This window comes from Meleagris gallopavo, chromosome 1 (genome assembly GCF_905368555.1).
Source record: "Meleagris gallopavo chromosome 1, MGAL_WU_HG_1.1, whole genome shotgun sequence".
NCBI classification, from domain to species: domain Eukaryota; kingdom Metazoa; phylum Chordata; class Aves; order Galliformes; family Phasianidae; genus Meleagris; species Meleagris gallopavo.
In genome coordinates, this window is record NC_139404.1 from 143,470,781 (window position 1) to 143,495,309 (window position 24,529).

A 24,529-nucleotide genomic window follows, 5' to 3' on the forward strand; every position below is an offset into this window, starting at 1 on the left:
GATCCTTGAGGTCTCTTCCAACCCAAGCCATTCTATGATTCTAATGTCATAAACAAACTCAGAAAGCTAGAGATAAAAAGAATTGAAGTAATTAGGAGTACCTGCGAGTGTTAGAATCTGAAACACAGTCATGACTGCTATCCATGACCACATTAAAAATATCGCTTCACAGTGCTTTTTTTTTTAAAAAAAAAAAAGATGTTTTTTCTATTTCATATTTCTAGTCTATTTCACATAATGTCATAATATGAAAAAGAGGAGATGATAAATATAGGCTGACAAAAATAAGATCCAGTAAAACAAAACCTCAGAGATACTCATAGCTGTGGAGATAAACGAATTATACTGATCTCATTTGAAAAGAAATGAGAATTGTTTCCTCATTCAGATTTATTTTGTATGTTTGATGGAAGTAATGAAATCTCATGCTATGAAATAAAATAGTAAGGTAAGAAAAAAGTGTCAGTGTAGGGAAAAAATATTGATTACCTATTCAGGCTTGAATTCATCCCATATAGATTCAGGTAACCAATGGTGGTTATGTAGACTAAATTAAGAATTTAGATTGCTTCTCTCATCAGTGGAGGGAAATAACACTTTACATTTAGCTCACATAAGTGCATTTTCTTTGCCTCTTCAAATTTAAACTAAAGATATAAAAGTAGCTTTATCAAAACAGTGAACAATTGTGTCTGCGTGTGATAGTGGTAATTACTAAAGGAATATAAAGTTTGCAGTACAGCAACTAAAGCAATATAATACTATACTAATATAAAAATTACTACAGCACTATAAAAACATGAGATTTATTTCATTTTTATTTTCTTTTATGGATTTTATTATTACAGAAATTACCTTTTTCTGTTACAATTTTTACAGATGTACCATGAAGTGAAAGATGGAAATGTTCTGACAGTGAATCATGTGAAAAATATTCTTAGAAGAGAATACCCCCATGCTGATGTTCAGAGTATACTAGGTGTTCATTCTGAGTATGATGAAGGGAGGAAGGTATGTTGAGAGCTAAATGGTAAGAAATTTTGCAGTACACAGTTGAGTCACTACATTTGCTAAGCTGGAAGGCTTATTAAATATTAAAGCAAGTAAATACGGTAGCTTTGAGCTAAAGTTTTCTTCAGTCACCAATCAGTTTTAGTGGAAATGCTGAAAGGGTTTCTGTATTGCAGCTCTCACTGTTAAAATTTACTACTGCCAACTGCTTTCAGGAGCAGGATTTTTTTTTTCCTGGTAAGCATGTCTCCCACTCTCAGGAATCTGTTTACCTTTGTGTTCTGTGTGAGGAGCTGAAGCCCATCTTCTTAGCAAATTGCTGGTTCCTTTAGTTGTGCTCGCAGGTTAGTTTTCTTTGGGAAGGACAACTCAGGGCCTGAGCTGCCTCTACAGTAGGACTATGAGACTGCAGTGAAATTCTGACAGGAGACAGTGGGATGACAGGAAGATGGATACAGATACTGCATAGAGTTTGTGGCCATCCATAACAGGTGAAGGGAATTACTTTGATTCCATTTTTATTTATATTTTTGTCACTGAGTTTGGGAGTGCTTGCCTTTCAAATAAGCTTGGCTTCTAAATGTGAAAACCTTTTGAGGGTTTTTGGGATGCCGCCTTTGATACAACCGTAGTTTGAGGTGGATCAATGTAGGCTTTTTCTCAGAAGTTATTGGCTAAGAATACTAAGCAAAATAAAATAATATTTCTCAGCAAGATGATAAGAGCAGAAATTTTAAAATCCATGTAGAGGTCAAATCAAATGTTTTGTCATTCTCTTTCAGAATTGAGTGCAGCATGTCCTATTTGTTTCCAAACAGTTCCCATTTTGTCCCTGTTACTCATGAAAATCTGTGACAACAAGCAGTACCAAGAGATTTGAGTTTATTGTCTCTTGGTACTAGTGGTTTTTGGTTTTGTTTTTTTGTTTGTTTTTTGTTTTTGTTCTGTTTTTGCTACAGTCAGCCACATTTAATCCTGTGATATTTGTGATTTCAGGCAGGAGCAACCTTTTATAAAAAGACTGGCCTGGGTCCTTTACCTCAAGCTCTGTTTAATGGTGTGCCCTTCAGCAAAGAAGAGATGAATGCTGCAGAGTTAGAGGCTGTTATTCTTCAGAGAATTATTGATGCCAGTGGGTTCTTCCAGAGGGCAGTGTTCATGGTATGTTTAAAATTTCTGAATGAATGCAAGAAGAATTATTTGGCAGTTTGAGTCATGCTTCTGGATTGCGTTTTTTACAATGAGTTGGTTTAAAATTAATAATATGAAAGCTGAAGTTATGTTGTTATTTAAATTTACTGTCATTATTTTGATATTATATAGATGTAAAGAATAACTAAGCTTATTCAAGTCACATGGAATTTTTCAACCAGAATCTGAGAACATGTTGTAGTTGTTCTTTGGAAAATGTGCATCTGATATTTTGAATTGCTATCTGTGTGACACATTACTGACTGGAGGTGTCCATAGCTTTTATACATGCTTTAAACTCTTTTGATAGATGATATAAATGTATGGTGTTCTTTGTTTGTCTTGAAACTGTCAGAGTACTGATTTCTGTATTTTTTCCCCTTTTAATACAGGGTTTGTTAAATGATCATATAAATGCAGTAGATTTTCTTATGGATCAGAACAATGTTGTTTCTCATATAAACCCCAGTATTCTTGGAGCAGAAAGGAAATACCTACGTTTCAGATCTACATCTGGTAACTACTTTTCTCAGTGTAATTGTTTATTATTATTTTCCTTTTTTAAGTCTAACACGTTGTATTTTACATTTTGCAGTTCCATTTGATGTGCAGGACTTCTCTACTTTCTCCTTTTTGGACTCACAAGATAAAAGTGCTGTAATTTCAGACAGCATGAAGTATTTAACAAAAAAGGGTATGTTAATTTTGTTTGAGTATATGCACTGTGTGGATATGGTACATGTATAGGTATTACAAACTGATGAAATTTGACAGTGAAATATCCCAAGTAAATAAGTGTCTCAAAGATGCCAAGTATGTAGAAAAATATCCCAGTACAGATTATAGAATGGCTTGGGTTAGAAGAGACCTTAAAGATCATCCAATTCCAATCCCTCTGCCTTAGATGGGGTTGCGACCCACTAAGCCAGGCTGCTCAGTGCCCCATCCAGCTTCCAGAGGTCCCCCATCCATATCTCTTCTGGACAGCATGTTCCAGTGCCTCACCACGTTCTCAGTAAAAAATTTCCACCAAACATCTAACCTCTTTTAGTCTAAAGCTGTTATCGCTGATCCTATCACTGTCTGACCATGCAAAAATTTGTACTCCATCTTCTTTATAAACCCCTTTAAGTTCTGAAAGGTCACAGTGAGGTCTCCCCGTAGCCTTTTCTTCTCCAGACTGAACAGAAGCTCAGCTCCCTCAGCCTATCTTTATGTGAGAGGTGCTTCAGGCCCTTTTGATCATCTTTGAGGCCCTCCTTGGGCCTACTACAAAAGTCCACGCCTTTCTTTTGCTGCGGGCTCCAGAGCTGAATGCAGTATTCGAGATGGGGCCTCAAAAGGGCAGAGCAGGGGAGGACAGTCACTTCCCTCATGATGCTGGCCACCAAGACAGATCCCTGAAGGAGATACCACTCATCACTGGCCTCCATATCTGGACATGAAGCCACTGACCACGACTCTGGCTGCAGCCATCCAGCTGAGTCCTCATCCACTGATCAGTCAACCCTTCAAATCCAAGTCTCTCCAACTAGAGATAAGAATATGCTGTGTAAGAGGTGTACTTACAGAAGTCCAGGAAGATGACAACATCAGTTGGTCTTCCCTGGGCAACTGATGTATTCTCACTCTGTCATAGAAGACCACCAGACTGGTCAGGCATGATCTGCCCTGAGTGAAGCTGAGTCGGATTGAATCACCTCAATCTATCTTGCATGTGCCTTAATATTGCTTCTGGAAGGGTCTGTTCTGTTCCATAAAATGTTCTGCCGAAACCCGGGATTGAACCAGGGACCTTTAGATCTTCAGTCTAACGCTCTCCCAACTGAGCTATTTCGGCTTACACCTTAATGTCCCAGCTATCTCCTTCTAGGAGCCAAATTATATCCTATTGTTTTAAACATAAATGGTAACAACTTGGTAGTTATTTTAGATTTTAAAGAGCATATTCAGTTTTCAGATTACTCTTATTTACAGTATTATAATATGAAGGCTAGACTTTTTTGTAATATCTATATGCAAATTACGCATTTCTGCAGTTTAATGATGATTGATTTTAGTTATTTCCTATTTATTTTGCCTCCAGTTAGATTTTGATATTTGAAGATTTGTGTTTCTGTAGCAAAGGAAAAAAAAAAAAATGTATTCTGATGGATTGTCACTTGTACATTTTATCTTGCTAAAACCCATGGGTTTTTGTACAGTTAAAATATTTTGATATCATGTATTGCATGTATATGCAAGTACTTTCCCTCTGATTTACACTACGTGAACATCTTGTAATAGTTAACTACTGCTGATTTACAATATCCCATCATGGGACAGAATATTTATGTTAGCAAAGTGCTATTCTTTCAGTCATTACTTATGTGATATTTACATAGTTTTTCCTTGCTCCGCTATCAGAAACATATTTAGCGTTTCTTTAGAATAAATTTATTTGACTCTATTTGATTCTCCACCTACAAGCAGAGGGATGTATGAATTGGCTATAAATGATGACTGGCTTTCAATCCGTAGGTTCATTTCAAAGAAATAGATCTCTTGTAAATCTTATAAACTATAAGCTGGAGGCTACATTTCCAATCTCTATTGCCATTGTGTTTTTCTAGACTTGAACAAACCTTAACCACAGCTTCTTCCTAGAATCTCACTAGAACCTTGTAAAATTCCACTCTCGTATCTGCTTGTACCATTTAGGAAACATACAGTAAACCTGAGTAGACTCTCTTTTCTAGAGATAATTTTGTAAATGTTCTTCATGAATCATTGCTCTTCAGTGAGGAATAAAGAACAGGCATGTAGACAAGGAAAAATGAAAATTTTCTGAATATACGCCTATGTTATAGTTCAATATCTTTGGGCTGTATTTGATATATTCCCATCTGTACTCAGATGTAGTAGTTTTACCCTGCTTTTGAAGGGCTCTTGTTGAAGGACTCTCCCTTTGCTGTTGGGGAATCTGAATAACCAAACTTCTGCTTTCTTACAACTGTCTTATATCTACTTAATTATTTTCACGTCTGACTGTATGATCAATCTCCTCCACAGGTTTATGTCAAACCTCTGATAGGAAGCTAGCTTACTATTTAGGGCCATAGTGTTTCAGTGTATAAGAACAGATCAACTCTTAATGACTATTTCATATTCACAGAATCACAAAATATGCCAACTGGAAGGGAAGTCTTAAAGTTGAAGTTAGCAGTCAAATACATTCAGACTTCAAAATCTTGAACAGATTAATTCATTGTTTATTATTCATGAGAAGATTCTCCAGAATGTAAAGCAGGATTATCTTTGATTTTCAGATGAAGATGTGTTATATGCTGTGACTGTTTGGATTATTGCTGATTTTGATAATCCATCTGGGAGACAACTGCTTTCTAGTGCCTTGAAACACCTGGTGAGTTTCTGGTTCATCTATCATAATATTATTTTGAAAACAACTAGTGTATTTTAACTTAATTTGAAAAAACTAGCAATATCTTGGCTGGAAGAGACTTCTTCAGCATCTCAGCGTATGTACTGCATTGTGGGGGGGCAAGGCCAGCTGCAGCAGCAGCAAGTTAAGAAGAAGGATGACTTGCTTTCACTGGCTTGCTGTGCATCTCATAGCGTAGCATGGTGCCCAGCTTGTCCTCCTGCAAGTGAAAGAGAGCACCCTTCTCTGTTTGAAGAACCCTTTTATCAAGAGCTGATGTTTAAATTTTGCAGTTTAATTACGTTGACTACCACTTATTCACCCTTCAGTTTTGTATTATTTATTACAATGGAGTGTATTTACCTTTTCTTCAGTCAGTGACACTATTTGGTCCTATCCTAGAGTCATCAGTCTCTCATACTAAGATTTAAATCCCATCAATTATTTTAGCAAGTGCAAGAGTTTCCTACTGATTAAGGGCAAGTTGATAAGTGGATAAATTACCTTGTATCCATTCTGTGCTCTGTTTGATATTTTTTGAAAAAAATTAAAAAGCACATCTACAAAACCAATCCTGAAGCCTGTAAATGAACATTTGTTCATTTGTACTCTGCAGAATGCTTGAAGGTAATTGTTTTATCAAAAAAAAAATCTTAAAAATGTGTCATAGAATAGGTAAATCCTTATTAGTAGCATTTTTGCTGGTAGTTGAAGTTCTGAATTAGGCGCTCTCATGTATTTTCTAAAGACAAATTGCTCCAAAAATTTAAACAGTAAAGGACATTTCAAACTAAGGGTATTATAATAAATATGCATGCATTTAGTAACAGCAGATGGAACTGTAAAACTGCATTATTCTGTGTTTTTCATTGCAGAAAACAAGCAGTCATATACGAATTGGGGTTTTGAACAATCCTTCATCAAAAATAAAGGAAGATAACACAGCCATTGCAAGAGGAATTTTGGCAGCTTTTCTAACACAAAGCAACAGAAGCTTAAAAAGTTTCCTAAGTAAACTCACAAAGGAAGAGACAGCAAAATCCCTTGCTGCTGGAACTAAAATTGTTAAAATCCTCCTCCCAGTGAGTGCAAACTGAAGTGGGCTACTTTCTTTTTCATTTCAAATGTTTTATTTTTTCTTGTAAGGGCGTGCACTTGAGAGGAACAGCATTAGCCTCACAGTTTTGGGGCCAGCAGATTCAGTGCTTTTTGACAACCTTAATGTGATGAGGAATAGGCATTTTCTCTAAGGTAAAGGAAGAAAATATGAGAGTACTGAAAAATATAGAACAGATAGTGGATTACTGAGACTAAAATAGTTTATTTTTCATCATTATTTCAAAGCTTGCTCTTCATTAAAGTTAATGTTTTAATGTTTATCAAGAATTAAGGGTTCAGAACTAACTACTTTTACCTTGTTGTTGCAGTCATGTAATAGGTGCAGACTGAAGCAGCTGAGATAAATGAGCATTGTGTATGTTGGTCAACACTTCTTGGTGCATTTCTATGAAAATTCATTGGTTGAAAATACAAATGTTTCTGACTTCAAAGTTTGGATATAGAGTAAATCTGAGTTACTAAATAACTGCTGCAAACTAAAGTTTGTTTCCGAAGCTGTGCAGTTTAGTATTTTAGAACAAAAAGTATTTGAAAGACTAGGAGAACTCTCAGGCGCCATTTTGGAAAAATAATTGATTGGCTCTTCTGGGTCCTGTTGTTCTTTCATTATGAAAAAAATTTTGAAAGATACAAGGTTAGGTAATCTAGGGTATGTAACTAATGAGTAACTACATTAACGAGTCTGCATGTTTCTACCAAGAAAGTACATATCAGTACAGTTTAATATAGAAAGATAATTTTGAGAGGCAATGTGCATTTTCACTGTAAGCATGGCAGAGTTCCAGCATTTCTTTCCACTTTGATTTGTTATGTGTGTTATTGGATGTTTTTGGCTGTCCCTAAACATGCTCTTGTCCTATCGGGAGTACTTCCCAGCACAGTGGTGTCAGGGGGAAGTTCTTCACAAAGGGATTGATGAGGTGCTGGCACAGGCTGCCCAGAGAAGCTGTGGATGCCCCGTCCCTGGAGGTGCTCAAGACAAGGTTGGATGGGGCCCTGGGCAGCCTGGTCTAGTTCCAGGTCTGGAAGTGGATGGCCCTGCCTGTGACAGGGGGGTTGGAAGTTGATGATCCCTGAGACCCCTTCCAACACAAGCCATTTTATGATTCCATTCTGTGTTCAAGCTATATCAAATGAACACATTAAAATAGGTGTTAATTTTTAGAATAATGTGTTTTTTATACTTTTTACCTACAGATGAGAATACATTTCAAGAGTTAACAGAGACTGTTACTTTTCATGCAGTTGTGTGCTGGAGCTTAGAAAAAGTGTTTCTTTGGGCTCAGCTTTCCTCTCATGGTTATTAACGGTTGCTCAAGGGTAAAACTTGTGCACCAACCAGTTGGGAGACCATGGCTCTGCACCAATAACATATACTTAAATTGAAGCTGAGGTGGTTGTTTTATTTTGATTTTTAGTTGCCACATAACTTGAAGTTCTGTTTGCTTGCTTCAGCTGTTACAAAATTCAGTTTTGCTGAATCATTTCACAGTCTTGTACTTTACTTTTGCTTTAGGGAATGAATGATGATGCTTTTGAGAAGAAGTACAACACTTTAGGATTGGATATAATTAAAACCCACCAGATGTTCTGTCAGGAGGTTCTTAAGCTGCTCCCTGGGCAAATGGCTGTTGTGAGCAATGGCAGGGTAAGAAAGGAATTGTCATCTCTCAGTTTTTTTGTGGTTACTTTTTATTTCCTGGAATTTCAGTTTCCAACCAAAGAAAATACAAGCTATTAATTTCCCACTTTTGTAACCTGTTGTTAGAGATCATCATGAGTATTTGTCTTATTTCTTATTTGCTTTCTTCCTAAATTGTTTATTAGTTCCATCCCATTGACCGTACTGTGTACTTATGCCCACACCTCTTTTAGAGAAAATCTGATTAAATAAATGACAGTTTTCTGAATAGATGCTTGATGTATTATTAATCATGCTTAGAAGTAAATATTGATCCTTATATTACTTGTATTTCACACAATTATGATCAAAATAAAGTTACTTTGACTAGAGTAATATTTTCAAACTCTTCTGTTTTAGAAAAGAAAAAAAAATGTTCGTAAGCATTACATTTTTCTATAGTCTTAATATTCAAACACAATACTTTTGGTCTTTAAATTTTTAGTATGTCTATTCTGAAATCAATAGCCCTTACTGTGGTTTGGCTGTAAATTGATTGTGATTGAAAATACAGTGTTGGATTCAATAGTATTTGCTAGTGGCAGTCAATACCCTGCAGTACAAATATACTTCTGTACAAATTGTTCTTTAAGCCTTTTCTATTTTATTACTCCACCACTAGGAAAAAAAAATGATATGCTGGTATCTCATTACTGGAAACTTTTTAGTTTGTGTACTTACCTACTCTTATACATCGTAAATGACTTTTGAGATATTACTTGAAATATCACTCAAGAAAGTATATAGGGCTGTAGGGAGTTGCATATTGAATGTTTTGCATTCACTTAATATATTTTTGCTTAAAAAAAAAAATCAAAACAGTATTGGGATATTCTGTGCTTAGTAACATCTTTTTTTTTCTCCAAGATACTGGGTCCTTTAGGTGAAAATGAATTCCAGACAGAAGACTTCAGTTTGTTAGAAAGAATACCATACAGTACCTCAGCAGAGAAGATTAAAGCAGTTGTCAAAGAGATGGGAGTCAATACTAAAAGGTAAAATTATTTTGGATTTTGAGGGTTTATTATCCAAATATACGATAAAGTACTTTGTTTATTGATAGTAACAAATTAATAATCCTTTTGCACGTGGAATATGAACAAAGATTCAAATGTACAGCAGTAGTACTTTTCATGCCATATACTTGTATATACACCATATCTGCACAGTGATACTGTTTTGTGTTGTGTACTTGCTGTCCTCTTAGCATCCAAGTACTTTTTTGGAGACAATTTTAATGGTTCCTTGTTTCCTTTTTAGCATTTTCCTTCTAACCTTTTCCTGTAAACAATTTCTACCATCTTTTGGTCACTTAAAGATAATTATGATGAATAGTAATAAGTTTGGTAAAATCCAGTGGATCTTAAAAACACAGAAATATATGAATATTGATATTTGAAGTAAGTGCATTGTTTTTGGAAATCAGGAAAGGAGCCTGTAGAGGCATGGATAGATGTAGTGCTTTGATACCCTGCTAGGCAGTATTCACACATTTGTTGATTGAACAGGTACAAAGTTGGCTTCTAGCCAGCTTCTAATCTAAACATCTGATTTGTGTTCAGAGAAGAGAGAAAAATCACATTATTTTTACATGAAGACTGTGGAGAAATATGTATTGCGCTACTGTGTCTGAGTGTCATTTCTGCTATTTAGAAGCACTATCATAACTGAGCAAATAAGTACCACAAAAACAAAATCAAGGAGAGGTAGAATTATCAAGGAGATAAATAATGAGAGGCAAAGCGTTTAATCAAATGTGATTAAATGTTTAGTGATGCTGAAATAGAACCACTGAGATAGCTAGAGAAATTCCAGTAAGAAATGCAAAAAATTTAAAAGATCTGGTTAAGTAAACTAGAAATTGTCTTCAGTTATGTCTGTTCCTAGGTGTTGTCAGAGGAAAAAAAAAAATAGAATAAGGACATACCAGTAGATTATACAATACAAATTGCAGACCTGAGTGTCAATTCTGATAAATCTATATTGCTTCATTTTAATAAGCCGTATGTAGACAGACATGCACTATAATCCAAATGTTTTACTCCGTTTCTGATGAAACTCTTTGCAAACTGTATGTACCTTATTTAATACAGTGGCAGTGATTTGATTATGAAAATAGATGCGCTACTGTCGTCTTTGCCTAAAACAGAGATGAGACAAGATGCTAAATTACTTAGAGAACAGCACAGGTGAGTTCTGTCTCTCATTATAATGCACTTACAGTATTTCCATATTAAAATTAGAATGTCCTGATTATTACAGTAGGTGTTTAGAAGCGTGGATAAGCATGTCTGTTCTAAAAGTTACTGATTGTGTGCCTGTCTGATAAATCAGTAATACCTAATGGTTTTCCATCCTTAACCTTCATTGAAGAAGGATTACAATCTTGTGAATAGAAGTGCTGATCTGGAGTTGGAAAGATTGGAGTACGTTCTTTGAATTTACCAAAATGTTAGAGTTAACTTCACAGATCAGAAGTCAGTAAGCCCCCACTATTCTTCATTAAAGTGGAAAACTCCAGTACAGTCTATTCAGTTTGTTCTGATTACCATTGGCTAATATACACATGCTCATACTTACATAACAATTTGTGGATTAGCAGTGTCACTGAATTCCTGTTTTCAGCTTGATCCTAAAATGCAATTAGGTTACATTGAAATGCAAATTGTGTGGCTTATTGGCATCAGATTCCTTAAGAAAAAAAAATGAGCGGACTGTCTTCAGCTGACAGATTGATTCTAGGCCAGCTCTTACCAGTGCCCTACTGTATTCAGGTATGTACATTGGATCCTTGTGTTTCTGATCCTAGGTTTAGAAAGTGAGTATGCCAGAAGCACCTTCTTTGGCTGTCACTGTTATGGAATGAGATCTAAAAAACTGGAATTTACATCTGTTATGGGATACTAGTAGTAACCATTTTTAATTTAGCTTAGCTGGGGCCAACCTGCTAGAGCAAAGACAGGTACAGTTTTTGAAAGGACATCTGCACGAGAACGATGATCAGATTTCATGTTGGGCTTTTTTAGTGATTGCTGTTTGGAAAAATGTCTTCGTAAGCAGTGAAATCTCAAGCGTCTCTCATGTTACGAAAAAGTGCCTACAAATGTTTTTTTTTAAATGTTATTTCTACAAATTTAATTCAGAGTTTTCATGTCACTTACTTGTTAATTGTTTTTTCAACAGTGTAGTAAAATTTGAACCCCAAGAGAATGAACCATTCTATGATGTTATTGCTATTGTTGATCCATTGACAAGAGAAGCACAGAAGATGGCTCATTTATTGATTGTAAGATGGTGGTCATTTCTTTTAATTTGTACTTCTTATTTCCATGTACAGTTTAGTAAAGTGGCAAGCAGGATTTAGATTTTTTTAAAATGTCTATTAGGTTGTTAAAATTCATACTAAAAGGTCAGGGATGATCTCGTTCATCCTTGTAAGTACCTTTTTTTGTAATTAAAAAAAAAATCCCATGAATCAGTCCCCCTTAGAATTCAGTCCATAAATGCTCTTTATAGTGAGTAGGAGGAAAGGAGGAAGTCATCTGTGCTACACAGAGGGAAAGGATCTCCATTTCAAAATCTTAAAAGGTATATATTTTTTTCCATTAAACCAAATCACCTTAGTTTTCCAGGGTACCTAAATGAGGTGGTCTAAATCTGACCTGTAATGTCATCATAAGAAGATTGGACTATAAACCTTTCAGCTCTTAGAAGAGTATTTCTCAGTTGATTAATGCTACCAGGTGTATCTAGGAGTCTTCCATTGTGTGTAGCTATTGATCATCCAAAGAAAGACTGTTCTAAAAGCATAGGTGCTAAGATAGTTTTCTTTCATTAGCTGCAGAATATCACTCTACCTCAGTTCCTTTATAGTTTTCCATAAAAATGTAAATTTGTCTTCACTTTATAGTCCGTTAGAGTTCTGAAGTCTGTAACTTAAATTTTGCTGCCTGTTTTATCTTTTTCTGTGCAATAATTATGAAAGTTTCATAAATTCTTACATTACTTTTTTGCTCCCAGTTTCATACCTTATTGTGCATTTTGTATGGAATGTTGAGAGTTGAGAGTCACTTTTCATACATAATAATGAAGCAATGTAAAACATTTTAAAATTTCATGAAATTCTGATATTACAGTGCTTCTTTTGGTTTGAGACTCTTGAAATAGTAGTTTTTCTCTAGAATCAGATCTTTCATTCCACCAATCTCGGTTAAAATGAAACGCTGATACTAACAAATGAAAATATTTTGGTTTTGGAGTTGACTGGAAATTCCATTCAGGCAGAAGTCCATTGTATGGTAAGTTGCCTTGGAGTCCTTGTAACTTGAATCAGAAGCCTCCATTTCTTGTAGTGCAGCAGGTTCCCTAACGAGCAGTATCTCCCTAAATGCTTGTCTAGGCAAATGACTCCTGTGGTATACCAAGCTCTTCAGCTATTGTAGATGCTACTTGATTCATAGCAGCTGCTGTCTTATTCAGGAAGCCAACCCATCAGAGAGAATAGTACAATACTCTTAAAGCTAAACAAATCAGAAATATTTCAATGGAGATTTTTTTTGTTTGTTTCTTTTATTGTATTAACATATAGAGAATTGTATCTTAAGAACTGCTGTTTGTCCTTTCCAAAGGGAGACAGGTAGAGCTTTCCAGATAAGCACTGTTTTGCCTTTTTCGAAAAGTTTCATCATGCACTTCAGCATTGAATATTTCCAGACAAGACAGCAGTCACAGCAGACTTTTAAATACCAAACTTAGCTTTACCAGAATCAGATCACATCAGTTCTGAGTAGAATTCTTTTTTTCTGTCAGTTATCTTTTACCTTCTTTCCTTTGCTCGTTTGTCTTTAAAGAAAAACTCTTACTCCATCCCGAAAGTAAGAAGTCTTTGAAGGAAGCCCCTTCAATAATCTGGTCTGATTTCCTATTATCAGACAGGTCAAAGGACTTTATTATGATCAGTTAGCATATGAAGTATAAATCATTTATTCAATCTAATCCTAATTTAAATATTGCCAAGTGGCAAAGTACAGATCACAGTTCTTGCTGAGTATTTCCAGTGTTTAATTAATCTGACTGTTAACTCAGACTTGGAACCTGGATTGTAATTTAGCTCCAAGCTTTATGTATTCATCTTCTGATCATATCATCAGTTCTATTGAAGATTCTGTATAGATGCTTCACGTTAAGTTGAAGTTCACACACAGTTCCAAGTGATCAGTTGAATAATTGTGGTTTAGTGACTTAATGCTTCTCAGATGAGTTGTGGTAATAACTGACTGTAAGCACTTTGCAAAGTGACTTCATACACTAAGTAAAACTTGGGTTTTAAATCATTTTCAAGACATATAAACCTACGTAACTTGGTCAATTGTTGCAGTAAGAAATATTACCTGGAAAAAGAATCCAAATTACTTAATTCAAGTAAACAGACTGAACTCTTTTAGTACTTTGCCATAAGAGGATTTCCAATTTCCTTTTGTTTATCGACTAAGGAAGAATTTTCCTCAGTACTTGCTGCTGAATTAATTTATTCTTACTATTATGAGTTACTACTTTTAAAAGCATGTATCAGGCAATATCTGTTATAAGTCTTAAACCTTATTTTGCCCTGACATTATTCCTCAAGGTTCCTCTGTCTGAGAAGAGTTACCTGAGATTTATCCATGCTAGAGTCATTTGTTAATCTTAAAAGCTTTTTCAGGTAATAAATATTGAGTATTAGTGCTGTGTAGGTTCTCATTTCTAGTTTCTTCCCTTGTTCTCACTTTTATGCCATTTCCTAGGCTTTATTTTTTGCTCAGTTTTTCAGTCATGGTATTCAGGTGACACAAAATGAGGGTGACAAACTGTGAGCAGCGTTTGTTCTGTGTAAAGTTGTACCACTGTAGTGAAGAATGCACAGCTATGGGCTGAGCTAAAGAAAGAAAAATATTACTTTTAATAAAAGAGCGATTTAAGGAAGCTGTTGTCTAGCTTTGTTCCAAATTTGCTTACCATTATAGTAATGTTAGCCTTAGTGGTATCCATATTTTAACTTATCTTTAATATCTTTATTTGCTTTTCTAATAATATCCATAAAGGCAGACACAACTGCTTTATACTTTCAGATAAGCACTTTTAATCAGAAACAACATAAATGAGGATAATCTGTTAAAGGTTTTTAAGAGTACTTTAAAGAATTCTTAATTTTAAACAAAATAGATAGCTCACGAAAATAAGAACGAAATCTATTGTCATAGCTTCTATATAACAGCATCCAGAAGATGAGTATTTTACTAATGAACAGATGAATAAACTAAAAAAAGAAGTAGAAAAACTTACAATAACTTGAATGTTTTGAAATTGGGAAAATAGTTTAAACACACCATTTATCAATTGCTGGCTATACTTAAAATAATTTCCAGAAATTCACTATATTCTACAGTTTCCTAAAAAGATCAATTTCTGAACAGCTCTTTAAAAATCATATTGCAGAAAACATACTAGGAATTGGACTCGGTGATCCTTGTGGGTCCTTCCAACTTGGGTGTTCTGTGAGTCTATGACTCCGTATTACTGATTTGACTATCAGGAATACTGTGTGCTAAATCATTCACTTTTAGAAATATTCAAGTCTTTATTTGGAATTAATGACAACATACCTTAATTATCAGACATATTTAGAACTTTATAGTTTTTGAGATTCCTACTGAAGTCTGAGAAATGACAATATGCCGCAATGATACCGGTTGTTTTTTTTTTTCTGTAGGTACTGAAAGACATTGTCAATGTGAAACTCAGGTTGTTTTTGAGCTGCAGATCTAAGCTGTCAGAAGTGCCACTGACAAGGTGAGTAGTTTATAGCTTTCCTTACAAGTAAATGCTCTCAGATAGTTTGCTTAAAAAAAAAAGAAGATAAAAAGATAAAAAAAACCTTAAAAGTACATCTGCCATTAAAAAAGAAATGGTGATTAATGTTTGTGGTTTCTGTTGTTGCATTAGTTGTCTAGAAAAAAATCAACATTGCATCAGAGAGGAGTGATCTTGTCCATCAAGTTCGCCTCTTAGAAGCAATCCCTGTAGGATTCAGTGGAGAGTTTTCCATGCCTGTAGAAACTCGTTGAACAGGATTGTCTGCCTAACTTGAATGCAATCCACTGAATGTATAATGAATTTTTCAGATTCAGTACACTTAATTTAAAGACAAAATTCATCTAAACATGCGTACAGTCCATATTTGAGACTTAGTTTTAAGTCATTAATGCTTTAAATGAAGCTTTAAATTGAATTTTCTCTTAACTGGCTATAAAGACCACTAATTAAGTTCAGAGTTCACTCATTCAGTTACATTTACACTGATGTGAACTTCCCAGAGAGGATTCCTTTCTCTCTAAAAGGCATGTTTGTATGCTGCTATCCATTGATCAGAAATTTTACCTGTAATCGTGTTATGGGAGGGAACTGATTATAATGTCTGCCCTATAGTTGGTAGCCGAAGAGAATTATTTGGTTACCCACAAAGCAGAAGTCCTTAGTTTCTAGTCAGTTTGTGAAAAATTGATCTCGTGTCTCTTACACTGCAGGAGGGCAACAACATCATCAGTCTTCTGAGTATCTTGTCTGAATGTTGTCACAATCAGTTATAAAGCTAGCTACACTATCCAGGTTTTCATACTTGAGAAGAAGAAGTGTTCTGGAACCTGCCCTGAGGACAGGTTGTACTTTTCTTACAGAGATAGTTTCATATGAAATGCATCCATATACACCTTAGTCCAAGTATTTGTGGGAAAATTGTATTCTTCTTGATGGGTACAGGCCTTTTTTACCTTTTTACTTTTCACAGTTAAGTTTTTTCCATATGGAGTACCGTTGCTCATTCCTTCCATCTTCAGTGCTTCTTTGGCCTCAGTTCTGGTTCTTCTCATTTTCTTGGATATTGGTAGAGGAAGGAAATAATTGTTATTCTGTTGTTCCAAGAGTGTTCTCCCTAGAGAATACAATAAGAGTTGAAAAGGTGCAGAGAGACCTTTCCTTCCCTCTGCTCTCTGCTGCTAGTGTCAGAAACTGTTGGTATATTTTGACTGTATTATAGCATAATGTAGAAGATATTGTGCTTGTGACTCAGACTTCACAACATGGTTTTGTTTGAACTCTTCTTTAACAGCTTCTATCGTTTTGTTCTGGAACCAGAAATAATCTACGGGATCAACAAACACCTTCCTTCTGAACCTGTGGCAAAATTCCTAGAATTGCCAGAATCACCCCTTTTGACTTTAAACATGATCACTCCTGAAAGCTGGTTGGTTGAAGCAGTGAACAGTTCCTGTGATCTTGATAACATTCATTTGCAGGATGTAAGTAATAGCTTGTGTAAGCATTATAAAATTTGTACTGGGCTTCCAGCACAAGAAGAAAAAGAAAATGTCATGGGATTTTGCTCGGTTCTCAGAAATGCTTTCTGTGGTAACTGATAATTTGGTCGGCGTTTTACTATTTTTATTTAATTGTCTTTTTTTTCCCCCACATTCTCTCTTAAAAACAAACAAAAACCCCACAAAAACAAGTATTTAAATCATAGAATGGCCTGGGTTGAAAAGGACCTCAGCATCTAATTTCAGCTCCCCTGCTGTGGGCAGGGTCACCAACCACTAGATCAGGCTAGTTTAAAGGCAGCAATTAAATTAAAAAAAAAAAAAAAGACAGCAGAATACAAGTAAAATCGGTTTATCTGCTGTGTTGAGCTTTTTTTTTTTTTTTTTAACAGAAGTATTCATTTTTTGAGATAAAAATGTACCAGTTAAGTATTTTTATGTGTTAGTTTTCCATTTGTCTTCACTTTTTTTTACATTTTTAGTAGTATTAGAATTATTGCTGTTTATTAGTATAGATTAGAATATAGATTTAAATATATTTTATCCTTTTTTAGTTCAGATCTTATAAAATTATATTCTTAATCCTCAGTTTCATAATAACTAAATTTGTTTCATTCACAATCCTTATGTAAAATGTTGAAGGTGTTTGTTCCACCGAAACTGTATATTTGGAGAGTGTATGATGCAAGTAAGATTGGGGATTGCCTTACCAAAGTTCGGCTTCCTCGATAGCGGAGGAAAGGATCCTAGAGATAGTGATTTTTTCCTCTTTGTCTTGAATACTTATTTTAAACTTGAGAGAACTTCCCCCTAGAAGTTCTAGAACTCTTGGTTTTGACAGTTGAATGTGAGGTAAATCTCATACATTGTGTTTGTCCTTGTAGTATGTTCATTTTCCCTCATAGTTAAATGACATGATTTAGTAATAAGATATTCCTTCCACAGATAAAAGGAACTGTTGTAACAGAATATGAGCTGGAATACATACTGCTTGAAGGACATTGCTTTGATGTGTCAACTGGACAACCTCCTCGAGGGCTACAGTTCACTCTGGGCACAAAGAATAATCCTGTCATGGTTGATACTATTGTGATGGCCAACTTGGTAAGTATTCAGTACAAAAACAGGCATTACAATTGCATACTCCATGAGAATTCTTTAGAAGATTATGAAATTCATTTTCTTTAAATCTGTTTCTCCTATTGCAAAGTTAGAAGTGTTCAGAGTAACAACAGTATCCTGAAGTTGAGACCAGCTACAAAACCCTGCTCTTATGTTCCAATATAGATTTGGATTTCTCCTAATTTCAGATCCTTATCTGAAATGCCTGAAGTGGGAGTCTTATTGCCTTAAGTCAATGGTAGGAAGTAGATAACTTCATATGATTGGTGATTCCACCAACAAACATAAGGTATGAATCACTTTCTGACTAAGATAACCATTTTTGTTACAAATAATCCAGGCAAAGGAGACTCCTATTTTAGATGCTTCACTTAAGTGCTTAAAGCTTCTGTAAGGACAAATCCACACCTCAGAATTCCTCTGGTTGTCTGAGGTAATTATTTTTGTTGGCAGCAGTCTTGTAGATCTTCTAATTTTTTAAATGAGAAAATGTATTTTGTCCGGTCTAATTTGAAAGGGAAAGATTACTTTTGATGAATAAGATCTGTTATCAATCTGCTATTCTCAGCTCTCTGTGAAAATTGCATTGTATCACAAGGAAGAGAATGCTTAATAAACTTTGAGTCTTTAATACCAGTACTGAATACCTTCTCAATAGTAGAAGGTTTTCAGCATTTTAAAGCTTCTAGCTGTATGCAGAGTTCCTAAACTGGAGAATAGCCATGTAAGAATAGCCGTGTTTACTTGGAAGTTACTAGAGACAAAATTTGAAATTTCAAAGAAGCTTTTTGGGTTAGGGTGAATTTAATAGTTCACTTCTTTAATGCTCAGTTACTTATTGTTTTGGATGGAGATTTTATATACATCTCAAATTTAGCTAGAATTAAATGGAACACTGAAGAAATTAATATGGACATACAGGAAAGGTGATACGTGGTTGCATCTCTGACATGTTACTTTCAGGATTAATATGGCCGTAGGTAATGAATGGCTACTAACCTCGGTTGCCGTACCAAATGTTGGATGACTGATGTTTGTATGTGTATACGGCTGATTTTGAAATGATGACAGAACAATTGCATGTATTTTCTTTTTTCCCCAGGGGTATTTTCAGCTGAAAGCAAATCCAGGTGCTTGGACACTGAGATTGCGTAAAGGAAGATCTGAAGACATTTATCGGGTTTTTTCGTAAGTATTCATCTATGCTTAGGAAATGTACTTATAAACGATTCTGTTTAAGTACAGCGTATTTTGAAAGCACGTATTGAAGGAAAAATTAGCAAAAATAACATGAGAAAGTAGAACAAGAACCAAGATTTAATGTGTATAACAGATATCTTATTTCATGAAAGTGTAAATAAAAGGAATTAATAGAACAAGACCAGCTTTGAAAGTCTTTTCAGGAAGACTTTTTATAAATTAAAGCACACTACCTATACATTTTTGTATATATCATCTGCATGGCTAAGTGACAGAATAAAGAACAATTTCACATCGCTCCTTCAAGAATGATCTACAATTGCATGTGTATGTTGAGAAATAGAGCAACTGTATGTGATAGATTGTACTGTATCCATAATATTCTAAATAATGTAATGATTTTTTTTTTTTTTTTTTTTTTTTTTTTTTTTTTGCTTTTGTTGGAGTTACACTTTTGGAAGTTGCTGAATGAGATTTATCTCTGAAATTTTATCTAGGACTTAAGGCTGATACTATTTTTAATCAAGGTCTGGTTCTGAATAGAAATATCTATTGAATGATTGTAGTTTCATTTCAGACTGCTTGTTCTGTGACAGTAGTTTTGTGCCGTCTGCTTCTTGCACTTCTGAAATAGTTACTGAGTTGGTATATTTTGTTTTAGACATTGATCTTGTTCAGTATTGTTTTAGTATTAGATTCCTTCTTGTTTTGTTCAGTAAATACCCCAATCTGATTAGACATCTCTTCTGTTTATATCTTGCTAGATTGTGATTTAAAATACAAAATCCCTTTTGTTTCCTCAGTTGAAAGAGAACATAAAACAGAAGCATTAAATATTTACAGAGCCATTGTTTTCTATTGTTTTAAAGGCATGCTTTATTAAGAAAGAAAGACAACTAATTTACTCTGCAGCTTTGTAGTGAATATACCCTACATAAATAAAAGTATTTCTTTGTAATAAACACAGATTGACATTCAGAGTATGATCAGCCTTTTTCCTTTGTTTTTCTCATTTCTGAGTTGAAAATTCTAAGTGTGGTCCTTCCTCCTTCAGAGGATCTCCATATATTTCTGTCATCCTCTTTGCTTTTGTGTTTGTCTTCTCTAACTCTGCCCTATCATTTTGAGTTGGGTAGCTGTAAGTAAAGACTGATTTATTGTGCAGTAGCATTGTTAAATTCCTTACTGGTTCATTTTCTGTGAAACAGTAACACCCTGTCTTCATTTTTAATATTGCTAGACCCTAAGTAATATTAGGATCTAGCAATATTGAGCTGATATTCTTACAGATTTACAGTCTCTAAGATCTCTTTCCTGAGAATGAATAGCTAATTTGGAACTACTTACTCCTTACTTATTGTTAGTCTTGTCTTCTGTTTTCTCAGCAGCAGTTTCCCACTAAATTGTATTAGAACATTAGTACTACTAGTTTCATTATGCTTTAAAAAAATTACTAGTATCTAATATAAATCTCCCCTCTGTCAGTTTAAACACATTTCCCCTTGTCCTATCATCACCTGCCTGTGTACAAAGTCAATCTCCCTCTGTTTATAAGGTCCCTTTAAGTACTAGAAAGACCGTAAGGTCTCCCCAAAGCCTTCTCTTCTCCATACTGAGCAATCCCAGCTCCCTCAGCCTGTCTTCATAGGTGAGGTGCTCCAGCCCTCTGATTATCTTTGTGGCCCCCATTGGACCTGTGTGAGCTGGTCCATGCCTTTTTTGTTCTGAGGACTCCAGACTTGGATACAGTATTTTAGATGAGGACTCATGAGGGCAGAGCAGAGGGGGACAATCACTTCCCTCTCCCACCCACCCCTCTTTTGATGCAGCCCAGTGTACAGTTGGCATTCACGGCTGCAAAAGCACACTGCTCTTGCATGCCAGCTTTTTATCATGTCCATACTCATGTCCAGCTTTTTGTCCATACCAGAACCCTCAAGTCCTTTTCCACAGTACTGCTATCGATACGTTTCTTTCCCAATTTGAGCTCAAGTATGGGATTGCCCCAGTCCAAGTTGCAGCAGCTTGCACTTGGCCTTGTTGAACTTCATGTTCATGTGAACCCACTTCTCAATCCTGTCCAGGTCCATCTGAATGGCATCCCTTCCTTCTGTTCTATTAGCTGCACCACTCAGAATGCTGTCAACTGCAAACTTGCAGAGGGTGCATTCAAATCCGTTGTCTATGTCATTGATAAAGATGTTGAAGAGCACCAATCCAGACCACCATTCATCTCTCGTCTTCATCTGAACATAAAACCATTGACCACAGCCTTTTGGCTACAATCATTTGGCTAATTCTTCATCCACCAAATAGAGCACTCTTCAAATCCATATCTCTCTGGATAAGGATGTGGTGTGGAAGCTTGTCCGAGGTCTTACAGAAGTCCAGGTAGATGACAGTAGATATCCAGTTACCTCTTTGTCTTTAATGTGCCTTAGCATTGCTTCCAGGAGGATCTATTCTGTGATCTTCCCAGGCACAGAGGTGTGGCTCACCATACTTAACATGTTGTTTTAAGTGCATGTTCAGTGGAGCATTGCTAGCTCTGCTCTTCAGGAGTCTTAATTAGCTGGAACAATTGCTGATAGCAATTGCAATGAATTGCTGATCAGTTGCTGTCAATTTCTCTGCCATGACTTTCTCACTCCTTAGTGTGCCTCTACACATGGGGTTATTGATGGGTGGCATCTCTTCTACAGAAGCATTATATTCATTTCAGCTGTAGACTTTCTTCTTTAGTTCATTCCAGGTGGTTTTCAGTCATCTAAAAATCACTGTGGTTACATACTAACCTTGGGACTAAAAGGCACTCTTCATTTCTCTAACCTGGCTCTGTCTTGTCTGCACCTCACATTCCTCCCTTGGAAGAAAGCCCTGAGTGGGAAAAGTCATATTTTACTTCAGTAACTGGCATTTAGATACCACCTATATTAACTGGGATACATTAAAAAGAGCATGGCCGGCAGGTCAAGTGAGGTTATGCTCCCCCTCTACTCTGCTCTGGTGTGTCTACATTTGCACTACTGTGTCCAGTTCTGGGCTCCCAAGTTCTAAAGGCAGGGATCCCCTAGAAGGAGCCCAGCGCAGGACCACAAAGATCATTAAGGTCCTGGAGCATCCCCCATATGAGGAAAGGCAGAGTAACCTGGATCTGTTCAGTCTGGGGAAAAGATTGAGAGGGGATATGGTAAATGTTTATAAATATCTAAAGGGAGGTGGGAGGCAAATGGATGAGGCCTGGCTCTTCTCTGGGGTGTGTTAATGAAAGGACAAGGAGTAATGGCCTAAAACTTGTACATAGGAAGTTCCATGCAAACATGTGGAAGAACTTATTTGTGCCAGGGGTAATGGAGCAGTGAAGCAGGTTTCCCAGAGAAGCTGTTGAGTTTCCTTCTGTGGAGATATTCAAGACCTGTCTGGAAACCTACCTGCATGACCTACATTAGAGTACCTGCTTTAGCAGGAGGATTGGACTTGGTGATCCCTTGAGGTCCCTTCCAGTTCTGAGATTCTGTGATTATAGATCTGAAATTCCCCTGCTCAGTTTTCATATGTGGAATGTATGTTAGCATAATTTCAGCTATTCCTTGAAAGAACAATCTTTTTTTCATGTTTTATGTCACAGCATAGGTCTGTAGTATAGGAGAGCTTCCTCTTGAAACTTTGCATCCAGTCCATTCAAGAGGAACAGCACTTCTTCAATTTTAGCTTCAGTTCTTTTTTTCTCTCTCACCTTATAATTCTATGGGTTGAAATAGGTCTATTTTCTTATAAAATATTTATCATTATTTGGAATTCGGGAGCACCTACTTTCACATGATGTTTACTCATCAGCTGCCATTATAAAATGAGAAAAATTATTAACATGCTTGCTGTTTTGAGTATTTGGTTAATGCATCAGTTTTCAATGTTACAGGAAGACATGTTAACAGGATATGAAGTTCCTTCTATCTGTTTGCAGTTTTCAATTTATTTCAGAAACCAGTCACCATCAGTTGAGAAAGCAGAAAAGTGTATTAATAATCCTATGAAGTTCACATAATCTCCATCGACTGTAACCGTAAAACTATATTTTTAAAATTGCGTAAAACTGTAGAATTTAGTATTCATTTCTTAAGGCATGTAAACTGATTTGTGAAAGATACTGTTGTGTCTTTTCAACTGTAGTGAGCTGTAGTTAAATTAATAAATGAAGAGAATAAAACCACTCTACTTTTCAGTTTGATTCAAAGGAAATTTATCTGTGTTTTTTTTCTGAAGACTTTCTTTCAGATTTTCTTTAAGAAGTAGTAGAAATAAGCTTAACTGAGCCTCCAATAAAAGAAAATTGTTGAGAAATAACATCTATTTCATTTAAGTTTTATGCCTATGGCTTATGGTATACAGCAGATAAAGTATGTTTGGGGGCTGTGACGGCATGTCTGATATTACTTCTAATGATATCAGTATTACGGAATCGCACACATTCACAGAACCGTGGGGGTTGGAAAGGACATCTGTCCAGTCCAACTCACTACTAAAGCAGATTCCCTACAGTAGGCCGCACAGGAAGGCAGGTTTTGGATATCTCAAGAAAAGCAGACTACAAGCTCTCTGGCTTAGCCTGTTCCAGTGCTCTGTCACCTCCAAAGTGAGGAATTGTTCCCTCATGTTTGTATGGAACTTCTTATGTTCTGGTCTGTGCCCATAGCCCCTTGTTCCATCACTGGGCACTGCTGAAAAGAGCCTGTTAATACTCCTATGAATAATAGCAAATTGCTATCAAAACTCAAACGGCCGTTTGATAACATGGAATTTTGCCATGAGGTATTGCAGGATATTCTCTTTCCTTGTACATAAGTCACATTCACTCCACTTAAACTGTACTTGACTTACTGTACTTGACTTACTTGAAGCACTGGCCTGTACGTTGTAATAGGAGTTGTAGGAGAAATACAAAATTTTGAAGTATCATCTTTCTTCAGCATGCTACAGCTTGCAAAACAGCTCAGTTTTACTTCTCTTCTGGTAACACTTAATACACTTGCAAGTAATTCATTTTTAGTCTCTCTAAATACAGATAAGTTGATAAATTGGATCAAGACTAGCATTAACTGCACTTAATAGTAGCTCTCACTGCTTCCAGTACGTTGTTGGTACTGGGACAGAAACTCATTGCACTGAGTGCAGAGCTCAGGGAAACAATTGTGAGAGGGTCAACTTTGATTTGGTAGTGGGCGGTCCACAGAAGAGATTTAGGGAGACAAAATGATTATGTTAAGTTTATGGCCAAACCAAACAGTTTGAGAGTATTTTAAAGACTTCAGAAAACTATCTTCATCAATGGAGCTGCAGACAGCTACAGAATTCACAGTGTGGTGATTTTGAGGTAAATGAGTGAATAACTGAGAAAGTTCTGATTGTGGAAAAACTGAGCGCAAAAATGGAAAC

General features: G+C 35.8%; 1 protein-coding gene and 1 non-coding gene across 2 annotated transcripts in view; one reads left to right on the forward strand and one right to left on the reverse strand.

The window, feature by feature from the left end:
• The window catches only part of UGGT2 (UDP-glucose glycoprotein glucosyltransferase 2), a 79,810-nt gene that overhangs the window by 38,425 nt on the left and 16,856 nt on the right, over positions 1-24,529 (forward strand). The window contains 14 exon segments of the mRNA XM_085226033.1: positions 880-1,011; positions 2,008-2,172; positions 2,595-2,718; positions 2,798-2,896; positions 5,511-5,605; positions 6,499-6,705; positions 8,259-8,390; positions 9,291-9,418; positions 10,517-10,612; positions 11,607-11,709; positions 15,172-15,251; positions 16,567-16,756; positions 17,720-17,878; positions 18,999-19,084. Coding sequence (XP_085082159.1) covers positions 880-1,011; positions 2,008-2,172; positions 2,595-2,718; positions 2,798-2,896; positions 5,511-5,605; positions 6,499-6,705; positions 8,259-8,390; positions 9,291-9,418; positions 10,517-10,612; positions 11,607-11,709; positions 15,172-15,251; positions 16,567-16,756; positions 17,720-17,878; positions 18,999-19,084 — 1,796 coding nt within the window.
• Positions 3,970-4,042, reverse strand: TRNAF-GAA (transfer RNA phenylalanine (anticodon GAA)). The gene has a single exon. It is a non-coding gene; the product is annotated as a tRNA-Phe (tRNA).